We start from the raw sequence: 22,027 nt of genomic DNA, 5'->3' as shown, positions 1-22,027 counted from the left end.
TTGGGTATTTTAAACCTCAAAGTGAACCATTTAGTGCTGAACCATTTAGTGTAGAGTGTGTATAAATCCAAAAGATACTGCAGTTCTATCAGCACTTCAAACTGAAAGCATGATTTACAGTGCAGCTTAAGGTCAGGGGCACTAATGGCCAAATTCAGAATCAGAACAAAAAAAGAAACGTGACAAAAAATCACAAACAAAATGCTACGTTTAATTGATTGCATAATATGTGTATTTTAGGCTCAGAGGATACATAAAGAGAGCAGGAATTTTGGTGGTATTTTCTGTATGTGAGCCACTTTAGGAAATTATGAAAACACACTCCATGTGTGAATTCAAAAACCTCTCACTGTGTTTATAATAGTCACTAATGGCCTCTCTGTGCAAGTTAATGGTACTTAGCAGTGAGAGTCACACTGTTTACAGTTAGGAGCTCATTAGCGGAGAGAAAAGCGGTGGCGATATTTTTGTAGCTGACACACGAGTATGTACTTTACACCTCCAATTACAATTTGTATCGCACAGTGAGAAATGGAAGATCATGAACAAGACAGCCGCTCATAATAGCCCATTTGACAGGACTGTGCTGCCATCAACCTCTTGAACTGGACAGGCAGATGATGGCCTGGAAGGAACTCCAATTATCCCAAAAATCCACAGAGGAGACAAGTGAGAGGATTGTATCTAATGGAGGCTGGATTGTGGAAGAAGTGCTGAAAAAAGAGCCTTCAGATATGTCACCATGATCTTCTTGTTCAAATAGACTGAAGAGAAATTACAGAAAATAGAATGGGAAAACAATATGTATATGTCATATTTCTCAAATCCAGACATAACTTTGTGAAAGAAACGAGTCTCCTTCAGGACAAATACCTCATGACAAAAACGTCTATTCAAACCACATGTTTTTGTGAGTGTGAGAGTGCTTCCAACATGCTCTATATCTTCTGAAATGTCAGGACAACATGGTTTAGGAGGTGACCCATGCTTCTTCAGGATGTCGGCCCCTGGCATCACACGTTTGTCAAGATGAAGAGCAGACGAGAAGACAGGAGGGGAAAAAAACAGGAGAAGAGGAAGAAGAAGAAGATGAAGAGCATGATGTGATTTACGTTGTTGTTGATTGTTGACTTACTCTCACTGTCTTTTCACTCTCATTTCTCTTTTTTCCTTTCTACATTCTGCCGTTTATCTTTCTCCCCTCATCTCTTATTGTCTGGTGTTCTCATTTTGGCTTTTTTCTACACTCACAAACAAAAACATTCCCCTGTGAATTAAGTTCGTCAGCATGCACAGACAAACTTCCAAAGAAAAGGTTGCAGAGAGTTTAAAAGGACTAATAAACCTAAATCATTGTTCTTTTCATCTTCAACAGATTACCTGAGACTAAATGTCTACTTCAGCTCATCTTGACATCTGACCTCTGTGGAGAATACCAAGCCTGAAGAGAATTTGCCTACATACACATAATAATGCATAATAAAAATAGTAAAGATTATGAAATAATTTATTATTGTAATTATTATTATCACTATTATTATTTTTATTGTTGCAATTTGTAAAAAATGTTTTCAAATCATGGCATGTCTAGAACCAAAATCAATCAAACTATCCACAGGGCACATTTAAATCTAAACTTAAATGTCTTTAATGACATTTTTACACAGGCAAACTTACTTTAATTGTATAACTCTTAGTACTCATTTAATGTATAGGCAGTTTATGATATTTAACAGTTAAAACAAAAGGTGAAGGAGGAGCATCAACAGCTAATAATCATTACTAAAAAGAAAAATCAGAAGACAAAAACACAAGCAAAAAAGAAAAAAACAAATGTGATCATCATGATGACTAAAATCACTGATGATGACGATGTCGATGACTGCTGTGCTGAACCACGCTGTTGCGTTTTCTAAATAGGGTACTTAGACACTCCAATTGACTCCAGAAGATGTTTCTGGCCGACCCGAGGCCTGTAATTATACAGACTGATATGTTTTAGATGATGAGAGCGGAACTCAAATACACACACACATGCACACACATACACACACACACTCACATATACTCACACACACAATGTCTGCCAGTCTAGACTTGGCAAGTATTTCAAAGGCATCAGAGCCCCAAAGTGTGCATCTATGTGTGGGTGTGAGTGTGTGTGAGTGTGGGTGTCTGTTCAAAGCTGTATTCCCGTCATTTAAAATATAATCCATATACGTGTGTGTGGTAGGTCCACAGTATTCCAGGAAGGAGCGCGTGTGTGTGCGTCTTAACGAGACACTGCTAATTAAAATCAGAACAGCCTCAGACGATGGCTATGTTTGCCATCCGTGACATTACTGCATGTCATCAGGCTCACACATAAAATGTTCAGCACGAGTAAAAGCAAGCATGCACGCACACGCACACACACAGACACACACACACACGCACACACAACAAAAAGCCACACAAAATATGATATACACAGATGTATACCCGCGTACAGATTCACACACAAATCTCCAGCATCTCTGTGGTCTCTTGAGGCCGACAATGTTACATTCCTTCCGCCTCTCTGCTTCCCACAATCCTTTGTGTTTGCGAGGTTATGACGTCAGTACCGCCTCTTGATTTTCTGTCGGTCTCTGATCATCTGATTGTTGGCGTCCATCATTCCAACAACAATGACAAACTGTACTGAGCACTGCTCTCATTTTAGGCTTTTATGATTTGATGGCTTGACTTTTTCCAAGGTCAGGTCAGTGTTGATGAAGCAGTGATGTGAGCCTGAATGAGTCAAAATAGTTTATTCAACCCAAATTCTGCATCTATGTTCAAAGATCATTCTTAACTTTGGAAATAGCACTTCACATTTAATGGCTGCCACTAGTCTGCCAAGATGTGGAAATGGAGATGTTAAAATTCCTAAATTGATTTAACTTCTTCTTTTAAAAGGGTAAGAAAGAAAAAGGATGATTGAACATTTCCAATTCTGAAACTGGCAAATAGATTTGTCAACCGCACTCGTGTCTTTTTGAGACAGAGACAGAAGAACAAGGTGATACTGTTGAATGCACCTTGAGACTGTTTAAATATAAGTTTTTGGCACATTTAAAATCATTTCAGCTTATTAAAATTAAACTCAGTCATGAGGGTTTTCTGGTCAAATGGTGTAATACTCATAGCTATTTAGCTGTTTGGGTCCAGCTGTCACATATTTTAACCGTTGCATTCAACTATGACTTATGAACTGTGATGTTAGTTCAGGCAGTGAAGTCCTGAATGTATTGGCTGACTGGCATCAAACTATTTCTACTATGCTCCACAATCATAGGGCTCATTCAGAGCTCTGTGTCTAATAGGATCCAATCATATTTAGGAGTTATAACTTGACACTCATCATTCACTGTTACTTTGCTGTTTTCTCGATCTTTTTTGGTAAGTGTGTACTTCTGTTTTTTTGGGGAAAAGTAATAAATCTAAAGCTGAAGTTTTGACTGCTGCACAATTACAGTTGTTTACCCCACTTTTGTGTTGCCTACTCATTGGAGAGAAAATTACTCCTCATACAAACACCATACACAGACACACACATGAAGTTTATTCCCTACAACAGTGCCTGGACACCTTTCATAAAACAATATGAACACATGCTCTGCAGATTCCTGGTCATTTGTGTCCATATGTTCCTATGTTTTTTTGTGTATTTGTGCATGCATGTGCGTGTGTGTGCATTTGTTCATTTTAATAACACTACAAAGACAGTCTAATGAAAGCCACATGTCTGTGTGAGTCAGACTTGATTCCCTCACAGAAAATATGGAAGAAATGCCAAATATGCTAGAGAGAGGGCAAAGAATGAGGGAGAAGACAGAGAGAGAGCGAAAAAGAAAGCAAGGGTCATCAAACCAAGATTTACAATACCTTACCAAATTCTACAAAACCTTAATTGTTGATAGCTGATCTTAAGTGCATAAGTAGCCCCAATAAATCATACAAAAACACAAGACTGTTCCAACTCTCATTTGATGCTTTAAACATTGGACGTTTTTATTTAACAGGATTATTTAATAGCTTTGGCATGAGTATGCTTTTTGAAGTACGCTACCCGACTTTGTGGAGTGATTTCATTGACTATGAATGCATGTGCAATCTACCAGGCCAACTGACACATGTCCGATCCGTCTCTGGCTGGCACAAGGTATTGTAGTACAAGAAACACATTCCAATACACACACAGACATACATGTGTGTGCATTGTGATGGCAGATCAGTGAGCACCTTGTCAGAGAGGTGGCATGAATGTGTTTATATGCGTGTATATTTGTGTGTGTGTGTGTGTGTGTGTGTACGCGCATGTGTATATGTAGACGTATTCATGCTCTCGTCAGCCAACAGCTCCTCGGCAGTGAGTCCAACACCTTGTAAAGAACAGATGAGCTGTCTGTTCAGAGAGACAGACAGATTTTTCTTTCTCCAAAAAATTGTCTTTGCGTCTCAAACAGAGTCATAAAACTGTGACATGACTTAGAGTTTGATCATTAACAGTTGTGGTAGTGGGTTTCATCCATGCCATTTCCCACTTACTATCACCCTTACGTCATGTATCTTGATGAAGGCATGTTACCAATACTTTTTACTATCTACAAGAAAGAAAATAATAAATACTCTTGAACCTTGTAATTCAAAAATACACTAACAGAAAATCTGCAATAACAAAATATAGACAACTACCAATTACCCTGTGATGATCACATCTGTTTATGGTAAATAAATGGCACAAATTTATCGTCCAAATGACTTACTGGTGCTAAAACACTACACACACCACCTTTAAGTGCTATTAAATCCCTTTGGTCGGACAAATCTGGTGTGAATCAGCCTGTTAATCCATGCACAGAACTGGAAGAGCTGAAGCAGTTGCAGCAGGGCAGTGGAGACGCAGCCAAGGAGCGGCCAGTGACATCATCTCTTAAGTGACCACATGAAAGTGGCCACCAAGCAGTGGGTGGTGTGGACTTCAGTAGCGCTCGGCACCACTTGACGCCTAAGGCCGTTTATTTAGCTTGGTCTCTCGCTGATACTAACTGGTGCCGGCATTTATTTGCTCTCCCTCTCTTTGGTACTTGATCTTCCTCTCTTGCTCTTGCTGTATGTGTCTCGCTCGTTCACTGTGTCATTTCCTCCATGGCCCACTACAGCATGTGTCCCTCCCAGACATTCTCCGTTTTACTCTCAGCAACATGATTATTTGTTCTGGTCTGTGTGTTTCTAGCTATTACACGCTCTCTTTCTGTGTCTCTTTCTGTGTCAGCCTGTCTCTCTGTGTTTGGTTCTCTTTACCCATGACTCTCATCTTGTTGTACACTCACTTAAGTAACCAGGCTGTAATTGGGGTAGGGCTTTGGTGAAACCTGATTTCACCACTGAGGAAAGCAATTTTTTGGCGTTGTGAACAATAAAACAGTGCTTCTAATTATCTTGAAACAGACACTAAGTAGCCACTGTATGCTAAACAATAATAATAAATATCGTCTTCCACAGCTGCACACTTGTAAAATTCATACAGATTCACATTATAAGAATAATTGGATCGACAACGTGGCATCTTGTTGGATCTTTCTCAACACCTTTCTGACATCAGAACTAAAGATCTGTCCGAAAAAATGTGTAACTTTACTAAGCTGATATTCTGAACAAGCAGGCCAGACTACGAGGTTAACCATTTTTTTGCCCAACCTTCAAGTGTTACAATTGGAAAAAGTTGTAGACACTTTTGCCTTTAAATGCATTCGGACGACATGTCGAACAAACTTTGTTTCAAGCATACTGAGAATCTCACTGTGCTGTGAGTTCCAATGATCCAATCAAAAACCGGAAGCAGCGTCTCACTAAAACACTGAAACTAGTTACGCCACCTACTGACCTGCTGCTTGGACAATGTGGATTTACTTTAATCTTGCCTTTCCCTTTCTCCCACTCCATTTCATCCTCTCTTCTCCTTCCCCTCATTTTTTTCCTTCCTGTCTTTATTTCTGTTGTGATCAGTTTCACTCTTTACGCCTCCCTCAGTATGTGTCTCGGCATACATCTCCACAGTTTATTTCTCTTTTGTCAGTGTTGGTAACTGCAGCCGGCTGTTTATTGATGTTCACTGGTGCAGACAAACTTTTCCACACATCAAACATCCCTCTGCCATCATCATCATCATCTCCTGCTGGTGCTTGAAATTTGTTTTTCTTTCCCTTTTTCTCACTGATTCAGTCTCCTTTCGTTTCTTGTTTGTTACAACTACCTATAGGCCAATTATTTAAGCCGGAACGCAGAATACTCCTTGTCCTGACTGGCTGCAGGGACTGTTTTATTTACTCATTTATATATATGTGTGTGTGTGTGTGTGAGTATTATTTCCACATATCAGGTTTTTACCACAGAGGTCTCGTCACCTTTCTAAATTATTATGTAAAAAGTTTCTACTAATTTTCGCCACTAGACTACAGCTTCTACCGATTAATGGGGCAGTAAATTTATGTTGATAGTATTTCAATCATGAAAAAGTTAGTGCCAACATAAGGTTTCTATTAAATCCAAAATATAATTAACATAAATATAATGAACAATCTGATATGCGGTTGTGGTATAAACATAATAATCGACTTTGGGCTGAAAATTAAACCCACTGTGGAGTCAAAAAAACCCCTCCAGATGAGATTTTGTTTCTATCACATATTTGTTCTTTGTTTTACTCATCCATCTCTTAACCATGTACAGTATCTTAGACACCAGCGAATGTATTTTGGCAAAAATTGGACGTATGATGCATCTCACCACAGCGTGTAAGATTTTCAAAATTATACAAATTACCTCAAGGGAGATGCTATAATTATAGCTAAAGACAAGCTGACAGATTTGTTTGTAGCAAAAGCCTTGAACTAAAGGTTTTAGAGGAGAGTTTTACATTAGTACTGTGTGAATGCAACATAAAGGGACTTCTCTTCTCATCAAGGCGATCCGTTTTGTGGGGAATGTCTCTATTCGCAAGAGATTGAGTAAAAATGTATCAATGTTGCAGCAGTGGTACAAAAGTAAAGTAATTTACAGATAATCCATGATAGCTGTAGTAGATATGCAGCAATGATTATATGGAGAGGCTGTGGTAGCCTTGTAAAACAAAGCTACGAATTAGTGGGCAACCGGCTGCAGTCTATTGTCTTCAGTTGAAACAGAAACCTATTGAAGGCATGCTGAGACACACACAAGGCCGTTGGGTTATACCACAGGCTTGACGCTGCGCTTGTTAAAGTGACCAAAATTCAGGGTGACAATTTTACGGAGAACATTGTCTCTCTGAGTGCAGCGTGTTTCTCTGCCTCTTGTTTCGAAATGTTTCACTTCTTTTATTTCTCTCTTTGACGAAACGTTTTACTTTTGCGACTGCTAGTGCCATTACACACTTGCAGTCAGTTCAGCATGTAAAAGAAGAACAAACACACGAATGAAGAACACGGACATACACACAAAGCTCTGGCAGGTTATCAGATGTCTGCATAACATTTGCGTTCCCTGCTAACAACCTGGTTAACCTGCCAAAATCAAGGTTGTGTGAAGGAAAATAAAACAAAAGATCAGAAAAGAAAAGAGGCAGGTTTTTTCATGGTTTCATATTTCTTTGTTTAAACACAAAAATGCACATTCCTACTTGGTTTATTTAGTGCACCCCAGCACAAACACAACAGCTAATACTACATTATGTCTGCCTTTCTCACTTATACATACACAGTACACAGTGACGTCCACGCACACATTTTCAGCCGTGAGAAGAATTCCCAACCCAAACAAGATAAACCCTCATGTTTGTAACTTGATTTGAACATACACAAACTGTCATGGTTTTTTAGGATCTTTAATTATCTTTCCCAACCTAAAATGAACCATCTCCCACTTGCTCCAACTCACTTATCTTTTCATTCAGTTTCCTAACAAAATATGCCTTTTTTCCATTGCAGTATGTGTCTATTTGGGTAGATACATACACAGTTATAAACAGCTATTCAAATGAGACATAACTGATGAGTCATGATACAGGTCTGACCTTTATAGAGAAGTTTGTGCATGAAAAAACAAAGTAAATGTTTTTTTTTTTGCAGTGTAAATGTAAAACCAACAAACATAGAGCTTTTTTTAACTTCAAAGCGCTGAATTTAATTTCAACAGGTGGAGCCACAGCCGTTAAATAATGACACCTGTAAAGTCAGAAAGTCATGTTTGAGACTGACACTGGTTAGTGTGTGTGTGTGTGTGTGTGTGTGTGTGTGTGTGTGTGTGTGTGTGTGTGTGTGTGTGTGTGTGTGTGTGTGTGGGTGGGTTTCTGAAAGAGCAAGAGAGGCAAAGAGAGGGAGAAACAAACACGGATACTGCATATACTGTTAGTGTCCTCGAGTGTATGAGTGTGTGTTTGTGAGTGATGTATAAATATATCTCTACAGGTTTTAAGTGGCTTTGCGGTGCTCTGTATTTAGAGGAAGGCTGGTTAAATCTCCTCTCACCCCATTCATGTGGCTGACTCTCTCTCTCTCTCTCTCTTTCTACTTCTGCTGAGTCTTTCATTTCCTCTATCTTCATTCTCTTCTCTCCTGTTCCACCTTCAGACTGTTCCTGACTTTGTCTGTTTGTCTCCCTGTCTCTATCACACACTCAACAGTTTGTACATCCAAATCTCTGTCACTTTTCCTTTCTTTCTTTCTAATGGCTCTGTAATATCTAGATGCAATAACTTCAAGAAGCTCTGGCTGAATGTAAATTAGGTTTAGATGGTCCACTGACATTACATTGTTTGTTATACTCTCTTGTATAGTTGTTGCATGTTTCTTATGTGTGTATCTTTTGAAGAATTAGTCACTTTCACATCAAGAAAAAATGTGTTTTTGTCTTTTTTGCAATGACTATGAAACTGTGTACAGATGGATAACACATTGAATTGAAAACCAACACAAACTGCTTTAGTAATGTGTTGGTCCACCAAAAGCCTTCTGAACAGCCTCAGTGCTCCTTTGCCAAGATTCATCAGGCATATGAACTCTTAATGATGCTGTCTAACACGGCGGTCTAAAATCTCCAAAAGGTGTTTAATTGGTTTGTTGCAAAGGTCGTAGCATTCCAGTCAGTGACCCATCGTTGCCTCTATGGAAGCATCTAAATTAGTTGTGCTTCTCTACAATAACAATTTCATTAGCAGATGTTTTTATCCAAAGTGACGTGCATCTGAGAGTTGATACAATACAAGCAAGGATCTATCAGGAGAACAATGCAAGTAGGAGCCATAAAGTTTCCACTAAGTTTCAGTCTAATAGGACATAGGAGCCAACAGGCAGCACACAGAGGCAATGCAAAGAGTGCATAGAAGTAGATTTTATTGTTTTACTCAATGAAGTGTGTTATGAAAGAGCTGGGATGGAGTCTGGTAACTTGTTCCACCACTGGCTTGCGTCTAAGGGCCCTGATGTGGTGGTTGTACCAGGCACCTTTCACTGGCAGAGTGTATGAAGGAGTTCAGGTAGCTGGGAGACATTTTAGTTGCTGTTTTGTAAGCAACTGAGAGCCAGTGGAGGGATATGAACAACAGGTTGACATGTGTAGGGAATGAGTATTGTAAACAAACTATAAACATAATAATTGTCAAATTGACTTCAATAGTTTGGAATAGTAACCATGAAAATCTAGAGGATTAGTGAGCTATGTCATACATCTGTAGTATTGTTAATGGAAATGTTTCTTTAAATAAAGACAATATTTTCCATTTTACCCACAGGTAACATTTGGAGGATCTTTGGCTGCTCTGTTATAGGTTTCCTCTTGCAAGGAGAATCATGTTGGAAGTGATTCATCAAAAGTCTTTTACTCATTCCATTATCTGCGACTGCCATCTGAAACTTTTGAAAATGTCAGCACCAATTGCGCTAGAAGAACAGCAGCACCCCCTTCTAGTTTTGTACCATAAAGCAATCCAGCAGATTTCCAGCCAAGTCCAACAAGGTGGCACACAATGTTAAAGTCAGTTTAGAGTCCAGTAGGAGCTGACAATCTTCTTGGTTGTGGGATTTTTGTTTGCAGTGTTTATTCTAATGTTTCAGCCTCAATATGGATATGATTTAGTGATGTTAAAATGTTGCATGTAACAGATTATGTTAGTTATTTTTTGCAGTTGACTCATGCAGTGCTACATGGATGATGTAAAAGCTTCCAGCTTCAAGAGTTAGGTCTTTATAGCCAGCATGTAGTAACACCATAGTAACATAATGACAAACAGACAAACTTTGATTCAGTCACTCTTTGCATTTGACTGCATGACACTGCAGTATAGAAAGCATTCATTTCCTAACAGGTTTCTGTTGTAGGTAATATCTGAGCATGGTTTTATCCTCAATCAAAGCTGTGATAAAAATGTTTAAATGAATCAGTACAGGAAGAATTCATACTCAACTAAAGGGGAAATACTGATGTTCCTTCATGGAGGTGCATACAGTGTAAGAACTTCACACTTCTTTGTTTATTTAAATTTAAATGTATGTAGACTTAATACTTTTCAGCAAGATTTACAACCTATCAAGATATATTTCAGGATAGAATGAAAGTAAATATTCAATCAACTACTTTCATAACTCAGAAATCACAAACTTCCAACACGTGTGACAGTCCAACATTTGTGAGAGTGCATTTGTATGACAAAGAGACAGATGAGGATGGAGAGACAGAGCAACGTAACTAGTTTGTTTGTGTGTCTCGCCAGAGTGCGTGAGTCAATCTGTATATCTGTAGTGTTTCTCTTACTGTTCGTGTGAATGTGTGTGACACAGGGAGTATTTGTGTGTCCTTCCTTGTGTGAGAGTGTGTATGACTCTTGATTACACCACAGCAATAACAACAGTTTGGGTTCATTTGTAACAATCAGACTTTACTTAAACAGTATAAATCACAAGTCTAACTTTTGACACACACAAATTCACTTGAAGGCCCAAACACAGAAAGTTTGACTCTCTAGACACCTACTAGTGTCTGTGTGTGTGTGTGTGTGTGTGTGTGTGTGTGTGTGTGTGTGTGTGTGTGTGTGTGTGTGTGTGTGTGTGTGTGTGTGTGTGTGTGTGTGTGTGTGTGTGTGTGTGTGTGACATTAGCCAGTGCCATGTAGCCTGTAGTCATAATAATGGTCAACAATGAAAGCAGTAGCTATGCAGACCTCCCACAAAGTCAAGGTGTTATGCAAAAATGTGCACACACGCATGAATTGAAACCATTCCAATAACTTTAAAACCTAAAGATAATCACATAATACAACATGTGTGCAATATGTGTGATTACTTGATTACCTAAGGAGGCTCATCACTCAAGAAATCCTTTTCCAGAACAACATTTCAGACAACTGAGAGCAGTTAGATTAGTCAAGCATGAATTGACTTATTTCAATAACAGAGACAGAATTCACTCAATTACTAGCAAGTTCAGAGCAAACTCTACCCATCTACAGTCCCACTACATTGACCCTTTAAAGCAAATATGAAACCCCTGATTTCAAATATACCTCTGTATATTAAGATTAAGAATTATTTAGATGGGGCTAGTTTCTCTTTTATACATTGACACTACAATTTGGGAAAAGGTTTTATCAAAAAAAAAAAATCAACCTTTGACTTGGTTTTAATGATCCAACTGGACAACTCAAGTTCAGCCTCTTTATTGTGTCTCCTCACTGCTCAGTGACTGTCGTTAAAGAAGCTAAAAGATCACAAAGTGTTGCTCAGTATAAAAGTTGCAAAACCTAAAAATGTATTATTTGATTAAAATCATTATGAATGATACTAATACAAACTACACAATTGATTGAGACTCATTTCTGAAAGGCAGACTTTTACATTTATCTACTATGCTCATATTAGCTTTAAGTGAACTTTTAAATACATTTTTGCAAAGAGGGAGGACTGTGGATTTTGCCCATCACTTACATTGAAAGTACATCATACAGCTATATCTTAATGGCCAGTATTAACAGAAGGAGGGATATCAGCAAGAAAAAAAATATTTGAATATTCATTTGGGTACCTGGCAATTGTTTTAGGGCAGACCTGAAAAAACCAGTCATTGTAACACTTAGACATGCATGAATGTAATACTTGTTTTGTTGAGAACTCAAAGTTAACAAGTAACCATATTACCAGACAAAATACCCTGCAAAAGTTGTGCTTTATATCCAGTGCCAACACTTTTAAAATCTAAAAGCTTTCTGTAGCATGTATGCATGACAAATACAGTATGGTTAATGTTAGGACAAGAATGGTCATGGTTAATAAAAAAGATGTGAACCTGCACCTGACATGGCTGTGGCTCAGGAGGTAGAGCATCCACCAACTGGAAGATCAGTGGGTCAATGCCCAGCTCCTACAGTCTGGCCAAATGTCCTTGGGCATGATACTGAACCCCAAATTGCTACGGATGGCTACACCAGTAGAATGTGTGTGTGAATGGTTAGCTCCTATTGATAAAAGGTTGGCACCTAACATAGCAGCCTTGCCATCAGCGTATGAATGTGTGGTTGGAAGACTAGAAAAGCTCTATACAAGTGCAGTCCATTTTCCATTTGCAGGAAAGTCACTGACATTAAATGTTGGTATTGAACATAAATTGTGAAGGGCAAAATTGTCCAATGTGGAAGCAATTCGTGGGGATACTAGGCTGTTTAGGACATGTCAGTCATTTCCTTGTACTTTTCCATGAACATAAAGCTGCGATTAAATATTTCCCAAATGTATCTCGTTGTGGACACAAAAAGACTTTCAGCTATTTTCTGGCCTCACACTGAGCTGGAAAAACAATTTATACACATTGTACGACATGTCACCCTACAGTAAATAACCTGGAAACACAGTTTCCCAGAATTCAGGATGAGATTAAACACAGACGTCCTCAGATGACATCACCATAACTCTACCACCACAGTACGACTGTAAGTTGGGTTTCAATTTCAACACTTCTGAAAAATGAGATAGGCATACAACAGGATACTGATTAAATCACACATGTATACCTTTAAAATATTAGCTAAAATAACAACCTTAATGATGAAAATACAACATAGCATTCATAGGATAGTCAGCGTTTATGAAAAAAATTGACATCAGGTGGTATTTTACCCTGATTTATTATTCTTGCATTTTCGTCTTTGGTGAACATCACCGACTTCGATGTTTGACCTTTGCATTATGGGTTTTTACCCACTAATTCACTATGCTGTACAGGAAACTATGCAAGTCTTGAAAACATTATTTTAAAAAAGTCATCTGGAGTTTTACTGTAAAAAAAATGTAACAGTGACATGAAACTGAAAGCTTTGTTGAGGAAAGAATCTGTCTTTTCTGTCATCATATACACATGAATGTAATTATGGGGGACACTGCATTTGTTTAGTTGTTTAACTTTTGTCAGTGACGGAGTGCAGAGTGTGTATATGAGTGCATTGTGCTTTTACTACTGAAACCCACTCTGTCAACATACACACAAGCAAACACACATACACGCAGGCCAGAAGCCAGTTGCCAGGTTTTTAAAACATCCTTCAGGAAAAATAAAGTATTTCAAATTCGAGCCAGATCATTAGTCTGGTTTGCAAGAAGGAAAAAAGAAACAGGTCAACAATCAACAAAAGCTTCTATTCTCTTTAAAGTCCTACTCACAGGGGGTATCTGCTGCCTTCTATTCCCCTCCAACCTCCCTTCATCTCCCATTTCTCATTTGACTCTTCCTTTATCTCCTGTCTTCACCTTCACCCAAGGTCCTTTTTTTCTTTCCTCTTCTCTTTCTCCCATCCTGCCATTCCACATTATACCTCCCCATTCATGTCCTCCTCTCTCTCACAACCTCCCTTCTTCCATCTCCCCCTCCTCCTCCTCCCCCTGCTTTCCAGGGAGCTGTGTCTGTTTTTGATTAGCGTTCTCATGTAAACCTAAATTGTGATTAAACAAACAGTGTGTGAGTGAGTTTGGCCCCATATCAACTTTGCTTCTTGCTTAAATATATGTACAGACACACACACATACACATACACACACACACATACACATACACACGCATGCACACACACACGCAAAGCCAAAGACATGTATATAAGTAGACATATGCAAACACATGCAAGACATATACAAACATATAAGCAAATATGCAGACGCAAGCAGCAAACAAATTACTAAGATTACCCACATTTAGCGTACATAAGAATGCACACACATATACTGTAAACACAAATGTACACTATATAAATTCATACACATACTATATACACCCTCATTGCACGTTAAGACATCCTCAATCACAATCATATACAGCACCCTAAAACACACATGTGCACACACCCATACACTCATATTTGTGCCTACACACATCACTATTGTTAGAGTAAAGAGGTCACAAGGAAAGTCAGTGAGTTTTTACATGACTTAACGATGTGCGCTAGCGGCGCCGTGGCTACTTTCCCCATCTAACTCACCTTTATTTGTGAGGTTAAATTACTACCACATGCAACCTCTGTGCTATTTCAGTGCAAACATATAAAAATTCTTTGCCATACAGGATTAAAAAAAACCCACAGGCCCCCAGCCTCCCACGATCGTTTCATAAGTTCTGGCCCTACGGCAATCCAGCTAGCTGGCTAGCTGCTTAAATAGGCAGCTGAAAGGGAAAGGTGTTGCTGCTGTGAACTTTAAGACCGCCTGACTGGTGAATCCTGCCCTGCTAAGAAACAAGCTGGTTTGTTTTATTCACACATCCACATAGGAAGACTTCACATAGGCCAACCCACACACAAACTTCATACGGTACCTTTTGGACACCTGACTTCTTTCACAGCAAGAGAAACTAACCTGATGCATTCTTATTCACAAGCTGTGCAAAGTGCCTGAACTGGTGTGTGAGATTGAATATACACACAAACACTTTCATATGGACACACGCACGAAACAAGACTCGGACTGCCTTCAAAGTGTGAGACACAAGTCATTTTAACAGCAAGTTGTTCAAATAGGCAAAGTTTAGGCTAAGAAAAAATACAGTGTTATTCATGTGTTCCTGCTGTTAACGGAGCGTGCGTGCGTGCGTGCGTGTAATGTAAAATGCAGATTAGACATCCTGTGATGTATAGCAAAAAAATTCAACTGTGTCCAGGAGTAATCGAGCTAAACTAATCCAGTTTATGTCATACTCATCCCTACATAGTTTTTTTGATTATACTATGAATAAATTAGGTTACAGAAGTAATATTGTAACAATGTTACTTAAGTATATATAAATGCCCAGTGTCTCATTATCTTTTCTATTCTCTTTCATGTGAACAAAATTTTTCCCATCTCATTAAGTAATTAATGAAACTTTTAGACTGAAACATGCCCATGTCTCTCTAAATCTCTTAAAATATCCCAATATCGTTTGCCATCTCCTTTTCTCTATCTTTCACTCTCTCTCTCTTCCTCTCTCTCTCTTGGTTTTCAGTATCTCTGCAGTGTGTACTTATCTAAATATGTCTTGAGACAAAATCGCATTGCTGTCTGGACTGTGGGAACCACACACATAAGCTGGTAAGAGCAGTCTTATTTTAGGTTCCCTCTGTAAAAGTCTTCCCTTCCCTGAATGCCAGTGAATATCAGTGTGGGCCTAGTGGTGCAGCTGCATCCTGGAGCCTATGGGCCTCATGGTGCAGTTTCATGCCAGGACACCCACTGCAATTTCAACCAACTGACATGTTTTCTTTGTTTTAAGAAACAATCATGTCAAATGACATTGAGACATTGAGCATAAGTAAGATTGATAAACCTGTTAGATACACACACATACTGTATGAGCCCTGTGGTGCAGCTGCATGTCAGGTCCTACAAGCCTTGTGGTGCAGCTGCATGCCATGGTTCGTACTTCTGAGTCATGTTTAATTATTAGGAAGTTCTGTCGTGGGTGTGTGGTTTTGTGTAAAGTGCCATGCACCAACACACACACACACAAACACACACACATCGACCCACACACGTAGACCTCGCAATTCTACATCCAGCGCCTGTGGTGTTAAATCAGCGGGAGAGGTGGCGTGAGAGAACGAGATGTATTTGTGTTTGCTTCTGTGTGTGCCTCGGTGTGTGTTCGTGTGTTTGAGATTTATTTGTTTCTCGCCAGTACTCAGTGGCGTGAAAAACAAACAAAGGGCCTGGAGCCTAGTGACAAGAAAACAATCCTACAAATCCTGACAGCAATACAAACATCAAAGCTGTTTGTTCTGTTTGTGTGGGTGTGTGTAACAGAAAAAGTGCATGTGGGAAAAAAAGAGAAAAATGGGAGAGAAAGTAAATGAGTGACCAGCCAGAGAGAGATAAAAAAAAAGAAAGAGGAGACACATGTGAGTTCAGGCAGTTTACGTTCACCCCTCGCCCTTCCAGGCCGTTCCCACCAATAGCCATTGCGGCCCTGTCTGTCACAGCCAATCGCTGGACACACAGAGTACACCCACTTCCTGTAACACTAACCGTAACATTCCAGCAGGTAAACTATGGCAGTCGCCTCTAAATGGACAATTAGCCAAGATTAAAGGCAACCTCCTCGTCTTTCTCCATTAACTTAATTAGGAGGAAAAGACGTCTCGAATGACCCCCTGCTCCTTTTAGCCTTCCCTCCCTCTCTCATTCCTCTCTCTCTGTCCAGCTCTTTCCCCCTGACTTAACCAGCTAAGTTGTATTTACAGTAGAAGCCAAGGACAGTTACATCCACATTTTCACATCTGGGAGCTCCACTGAAGCATTTGGAGGTTAAGTGCCTTGCTCAAGGGTAACCTTATGATGCTTAAGAGCATGTCTCATTAACATCCACTCATCAGTCCGGGGGTTTGGACTGGAAACATTGCAGGTCCAGATTTGTTGACCATTAGACTTTCCTCCTTCTACTTATCCATCCATCTTTCTCTTACTGCTGTTTCATCTGGTTTCACTTCCCCACAGCAACATTATCTCTTTTTTTCCTCCAGCCTTTAGTCTGCACTTTTACTTTTTAGGTGTTTATCTAATGCTGTTATCCGGTCTGGCCCACAGTGAGTGAACATGTAGGGATTAAGCATCTTTCTCAAGGACACTTTGATAGGATAAAATCCTTCACAGCATCCCTCTGGACAAACACTCACTTCTTTTTCCATTAAGCTTCCAAAAACCCTTTTAGGCTGAATGTTTGGCTGTTGGTATCCCTGCTGTGATGCAGTTAATGGGGGTGCTGTAAGAGCATCAGGGGAGCCCAGTAGCAGTGTTGAAGAATAGGAAGAAGCTGAAAGCCACAAACTAAAAAAGATGCACACTGGTCTTCACTACATTAGAGCATGTCATCAAACCAATATCTGGAGGCTAGATTCTTCAGTAACAGGTTATTTTATTAGCTTTTTGTGATGTTTACACTAGCTCTTTTATTGCAGACACTATTTTTGCAATATTGCATTTGTGTGCAAATTACAAGATGATGACAAATATGGAAGAACATTTGCTGGCATTAGCCACTCTGAGCTAAAATACTGGTCATACCAGACCAAGTAAGGCTGTAGCAGCAACATCTCTGACTGTACTGAATTGAACAAGGGTGCATTTTATGGATCATGACTTCAACTTTTTATTTGTTAGAGAAAGGATGTGTTTGTTTTTTTTAAATGTTTTGTTATATAGTACTGCTTTTAACAGGAAAGATCACTAAGTTGTTTGTGAAGTATGGACTGCATGACATACAATATATCCACATTCTTGTTTGACATAACATGACAACAGTCCCATCTGTAAAACACTTATTCTGCATCTATACAGCAAGGTGGGGCTTTTATTTATTCCCATGTCCATAAATGTTGAAACATCACCTCCTACATTATGTAATACTCAGCATCTGAGGCCCCACTGGAGCTGCTGTGGTGAAGGAAAGGGGGAAATATCTGTCGTGTCTGACATTACTCCCATTTTCCATCTTCCAAGCGCCCTTCTCCTCTCATGCAAACCAATCAACTGTAACATGAGCTGCTTTAATGGGAGAGAATGATGCTGCTTCATGAGTATCACTGGCAGTAAACCAGTGCTGGTTCAAATGCACAGATGATGCACTTGGGGGCCCTGCACGCAATATATACTCACTCACTTTCACAAGCATGCACATATTAAACATGCACATACACACACAAACTCCCAGAGGACAGTGAAGATAACAGGATGAGACACAGTCTGGGTCAGTGTTATTAGATAGGAGACTAACAGCCTTCAGTCACTTAGCAAAGTAAACCTCCCAGATATACTGTTATGTGCACTGATGCGCAAAAGCCCTCTACCCAATGGCTTACAATTTTTCATCTGAGCAATCACAATATGCTGCTTTTCAGACCAGAAATTCATTGTACTATAAACAAACGTATTCTACTCAAAACTCAAGCCGTGTGTGTGTGAATGTGTGTCTGGGTGCATGTGCTGTGAGACCACAGTCTCTGCAAACAGTGGGGGGAACCGACCACAGACTGCACACACTGAAAACCACAGACTCCAGTCCACTATTCATCTATATCACCGTCTCTGTCTTTGTTTCCCCCCCCAACCCCCCTGCTGAGTACCTACACTCTGATCCCTCCATCCATCTACCCGCTCCCTTCATCCTCCACCAGCATCCTTTCATCCATCCAACCCCTCAACCCACCCGACCCCCGACTGACCTCCCTAATACCTATCGTTCATCTGTCTTTGTCAGACAGTCACCAGCCCCACTTACTGCTCAATTACAACATTTTCCAATAAGAGACGTCGCTAACCTTCGATCCGAGCTTTGAATCCTACGCTTCATTCATCTCAGCAGGATCCAGGAATTGGGTAAAAACTATTATCCACCCTGATACCTTTTGCCCTTACCTCCCACCCTCCTCGAGAGTAAAACCCTCCAACCCATGCCTATTTTCCCTTAATGCTAGTCCAGCTCCTTCTCTCTCCTGCCGCCTCCAAACCTCAGACCACAGGGCTTTAATAGGAGGGTTAAGAGGTAATTCCTATCACACTGCCATCATTTAATATCTAACCGAGGCTGACAGAGAGGAAGGTTATGAACCCAAACCAGAAAGCCACCAGCAAACCTCCCTGTCTCCTCCTTCTTACCCTCCTGCTGTTACTTTCCCTTTCAATCTCCCTCCCTCTGGCTTTTGCTCTTTCTCTCTTGTCACTCTACCTCCACCGTCTTCCTTCTCTGACTCTCTCTCTCCTTCTCTTACGCAGTCTCCCATCTATACTTACCTTGCTATTGACATTACCTCCACTTCCTTCATTTGCAGAAAAACATTGCATGGATGGGATAAAAAAGCATCGTAAAATGGAAGAGAAAAATGAGAAAAGTGGAAAGAAAGAAAAAAATAAAGAGCAGGAGGAAACTCACTGTAATTTAACACTGTAATTTAGATTGTGCTGATGGCAAAGTAGGGATATAAAGAACATGAGATTTATAATGTTAAGTTTGGAACATGTTCACCCTTTCCACTCTCTTACTGAGTTGTCTGAGAGCTCTATAGGGATCCATATTCAACCGGTAATAAATAGGAGCTTTCGAGATCAATTAGGGGTTTTATAGAAGAGTAAGCCAGGCAGTGGAGGAAATACGACTGTCACTCATGAAGAACAAGAGGAAAAAGAAATAAACACAGTGATTGCGTGTGTAAATTAATGTGTGATGCAGTGTGTGTGTATATGCATGTGTTTATATGTGTTTGCATCTGTCACTGTGATCCCCCCACCCCCCCTGATGTTCACATGAGGTTTTTGACTGTGTGTGATCCTGGAAGCCGCAGTTGACGTAAATGACAATTTGCTTTCAGCCATAACAGTCTAGTTTGCTGTCTTCAGCAATACATCAGATATACACCACAAATATATGAAACACACAATCAGTCTGTCCAGAGTTTTAAATAGAGGTCTCTCTGTGTGCACCCCACTGAGAAGATTTCATCTTTCTGTGGCTTTCCTGCCAACACAAGGGATCACATTGCAGAAAATACAATCACTTTATTGTCTTCATCATAAACCACCATTATTACAGCTGCATTTATTGTTTTTGTTATTCCAAGCAACTTTGCACTGCTGTGTATCAACATAAAAGTTCTGATGCTGAATGAGTGATGAGTTTGAATGACAAAATGTGGCTATAAACATATTTTAATAGATTGAACAGGTGCACAAGATGGCTACTACGTGGTTCATGTCATGGTACATTTCAAACTTAAAACCCTCAATCTGAAACATATTGTGAGACATTTGTATGGAGCTCCTCAATGCATTATCACCACAGAAAAGTCAACAAAAACTCCATCTTATTAAATCTAGTAGTCATCATCTGTAGGCTTTAAAATTGTCTCTAAAAGTACACAGGACAGCAACTGTATCAACTTTGATTCAAACTAGTTAATTAATTAGTGGATTCCAGTAATGAACCAGAAGCACAGCAAAGAAAAAGCAGGTCAAAAACAGTTAAAAACTCCTGCAGCATTATCTACCTCTCCACTGACCTGTTTTCCAAAGAAAATCACAAACACACTACTTTTAAAAAAAGCTTTGGAGCTATGAGGAGGGGATGGCTCAGCATGGAGCTATGAATTTTGACAAGGTGTGAAGACACCTTACTGTTGGATAGCCTACATACTGAAAACAAATCACCAGTAAAGAAGAAGAAGTTGACAGAGCTGCAGGAGTGGTTTGAGAAGTTTCTATGGACATTTTGCTATGACTCTGGGCCACTATTGGAACTGCAATTGCTGGGAAATCAGACCTGACTACAGCTATTTGAATTTTTGGTGGAGTATTCCCTTTTTTTAGCCTCTAAAATACCTCAAATGTCAATAATGTCAAACACAACAAAGAAAGGTTACAGTAGCTTCCAAGGTGTTCAGCTTCATGGAAACATAAAAAAAGAGAATGAGAGAAGTGAGAACTTTAATGTCCCAATGCTGATATTTCCTTTCCTTACACATCACAACACACACACTCAGGCATTCTTACTGATATGCAGATATATCACTATAGCGCATGCACACACACCTACATGACAGAAACTAATGATTGTAGAAACATACAGTAGAAAGCGTTCACCAGAGACACACACATGAACACACATAAAGTCTACCTCTAGATTTACTTGAAGGCAGCCCAATGTAAACAGCTATAAAGTTTAGAAAGTGTTTCAACCTTCAACCCAACCTGACAGAGACTCTCTGAGGATAAGACAAATAGTAAAATGGAAAGAAAGAGTGCAGATGGAGAGAGCAGAGGAAGACAGGGAGAAAGGGTGGATACACCTATGGGACTGAAACAGAGAGAGGGAGAGAGTGTGTGTGTGTGTGTGTGTGTCTGGGAATGTGAGATGAAAAAGAGGGCGAAGGACAAGTGGAAGGCTTCACTGCATCAGTATGACCTGCTCTTACACTCTGAATACTCTGGGAAAACTCCATATTCTTGAATAAAAATTCTTCACGGGTCCAAGCAAAACATTCACTCCAGGCACACTTTCACCTCTTAAAATCGTGCACACACATACGCACACACATCTGACACACACTCTTTTTCAGCTCTCGACAGGAGCACAGAGCGGCACTGTGTCACCTGGCGCAGGACTTGAACCCTCAACCCGGATGAAAGTTCTGCCATTGCACCGTGGCTGTTTTCAAATGGATCGCGTAACACATCAAAAGAGACAGAAAAAGGCAGCAAGAGAGATGGGAGAGTTGGAGGAAGTATGATCGCTGGATGGAGAGATGGAAGAAAAAAAGAAATGTGTACTCACAGTCGTCCTAGTTTGGGGTTGGACTGGAAGAGAAGCTCTGGGAGAAACTGGAGTTTGTTTCTGTTCAGACGACTGCAGGGAGAGAAGGAAGGAAGAAAAAGGAGTAAATATAAATACAGTTAAAGTAAAATATGTAAAACTCAGGGTAATCTCAATGAGAGAACAGAAATTTTAAAAACACACCCACAAATGAATCACTCAGA

General features: G+C 39.8%; 1 protein-coding gene across 1 annotated transcript in view; it reads right to left on the bottom strand.

Moving 5' to 3' along the window:
• Positions 1-22,027, bottom strand: part of slit3 (slit homolog 3 (Drosophila)) — a 248,981-nt gene that overhangs the window by 199,576 nt on the left and 27,378 nt on the right. Inside the window, exon 4 of the mRNA XM_062425664.1 lies at positions 21,825-21,896. Within this exon, the coding sequence (XP_062281648.1) occupies positions 21,825-21,896 (72 nt within the window). The remainder of the gene's footprint in view (positions 1-21,824; positions 21,897-22,027) is intronic.

Source organism: Scomber scombrus, chromosome 9 (genome assembly GCF_963691925.1).
Source record: "Scomber scombrus chromosome 9, fScoSco1.1, whole genome shotgun sequence".
Lineage (NCBI taxonomy): Eukaryota > Metazoa > Chordata > Actinopteri > Scombriformes > Scombridae > Scomber > Scomber scombrus.
The sequence above is the reverse complement of the archived record's forward strand: the minus strand, read 5'-3'. Positions and strand labels throughout refer to the sequence as shown.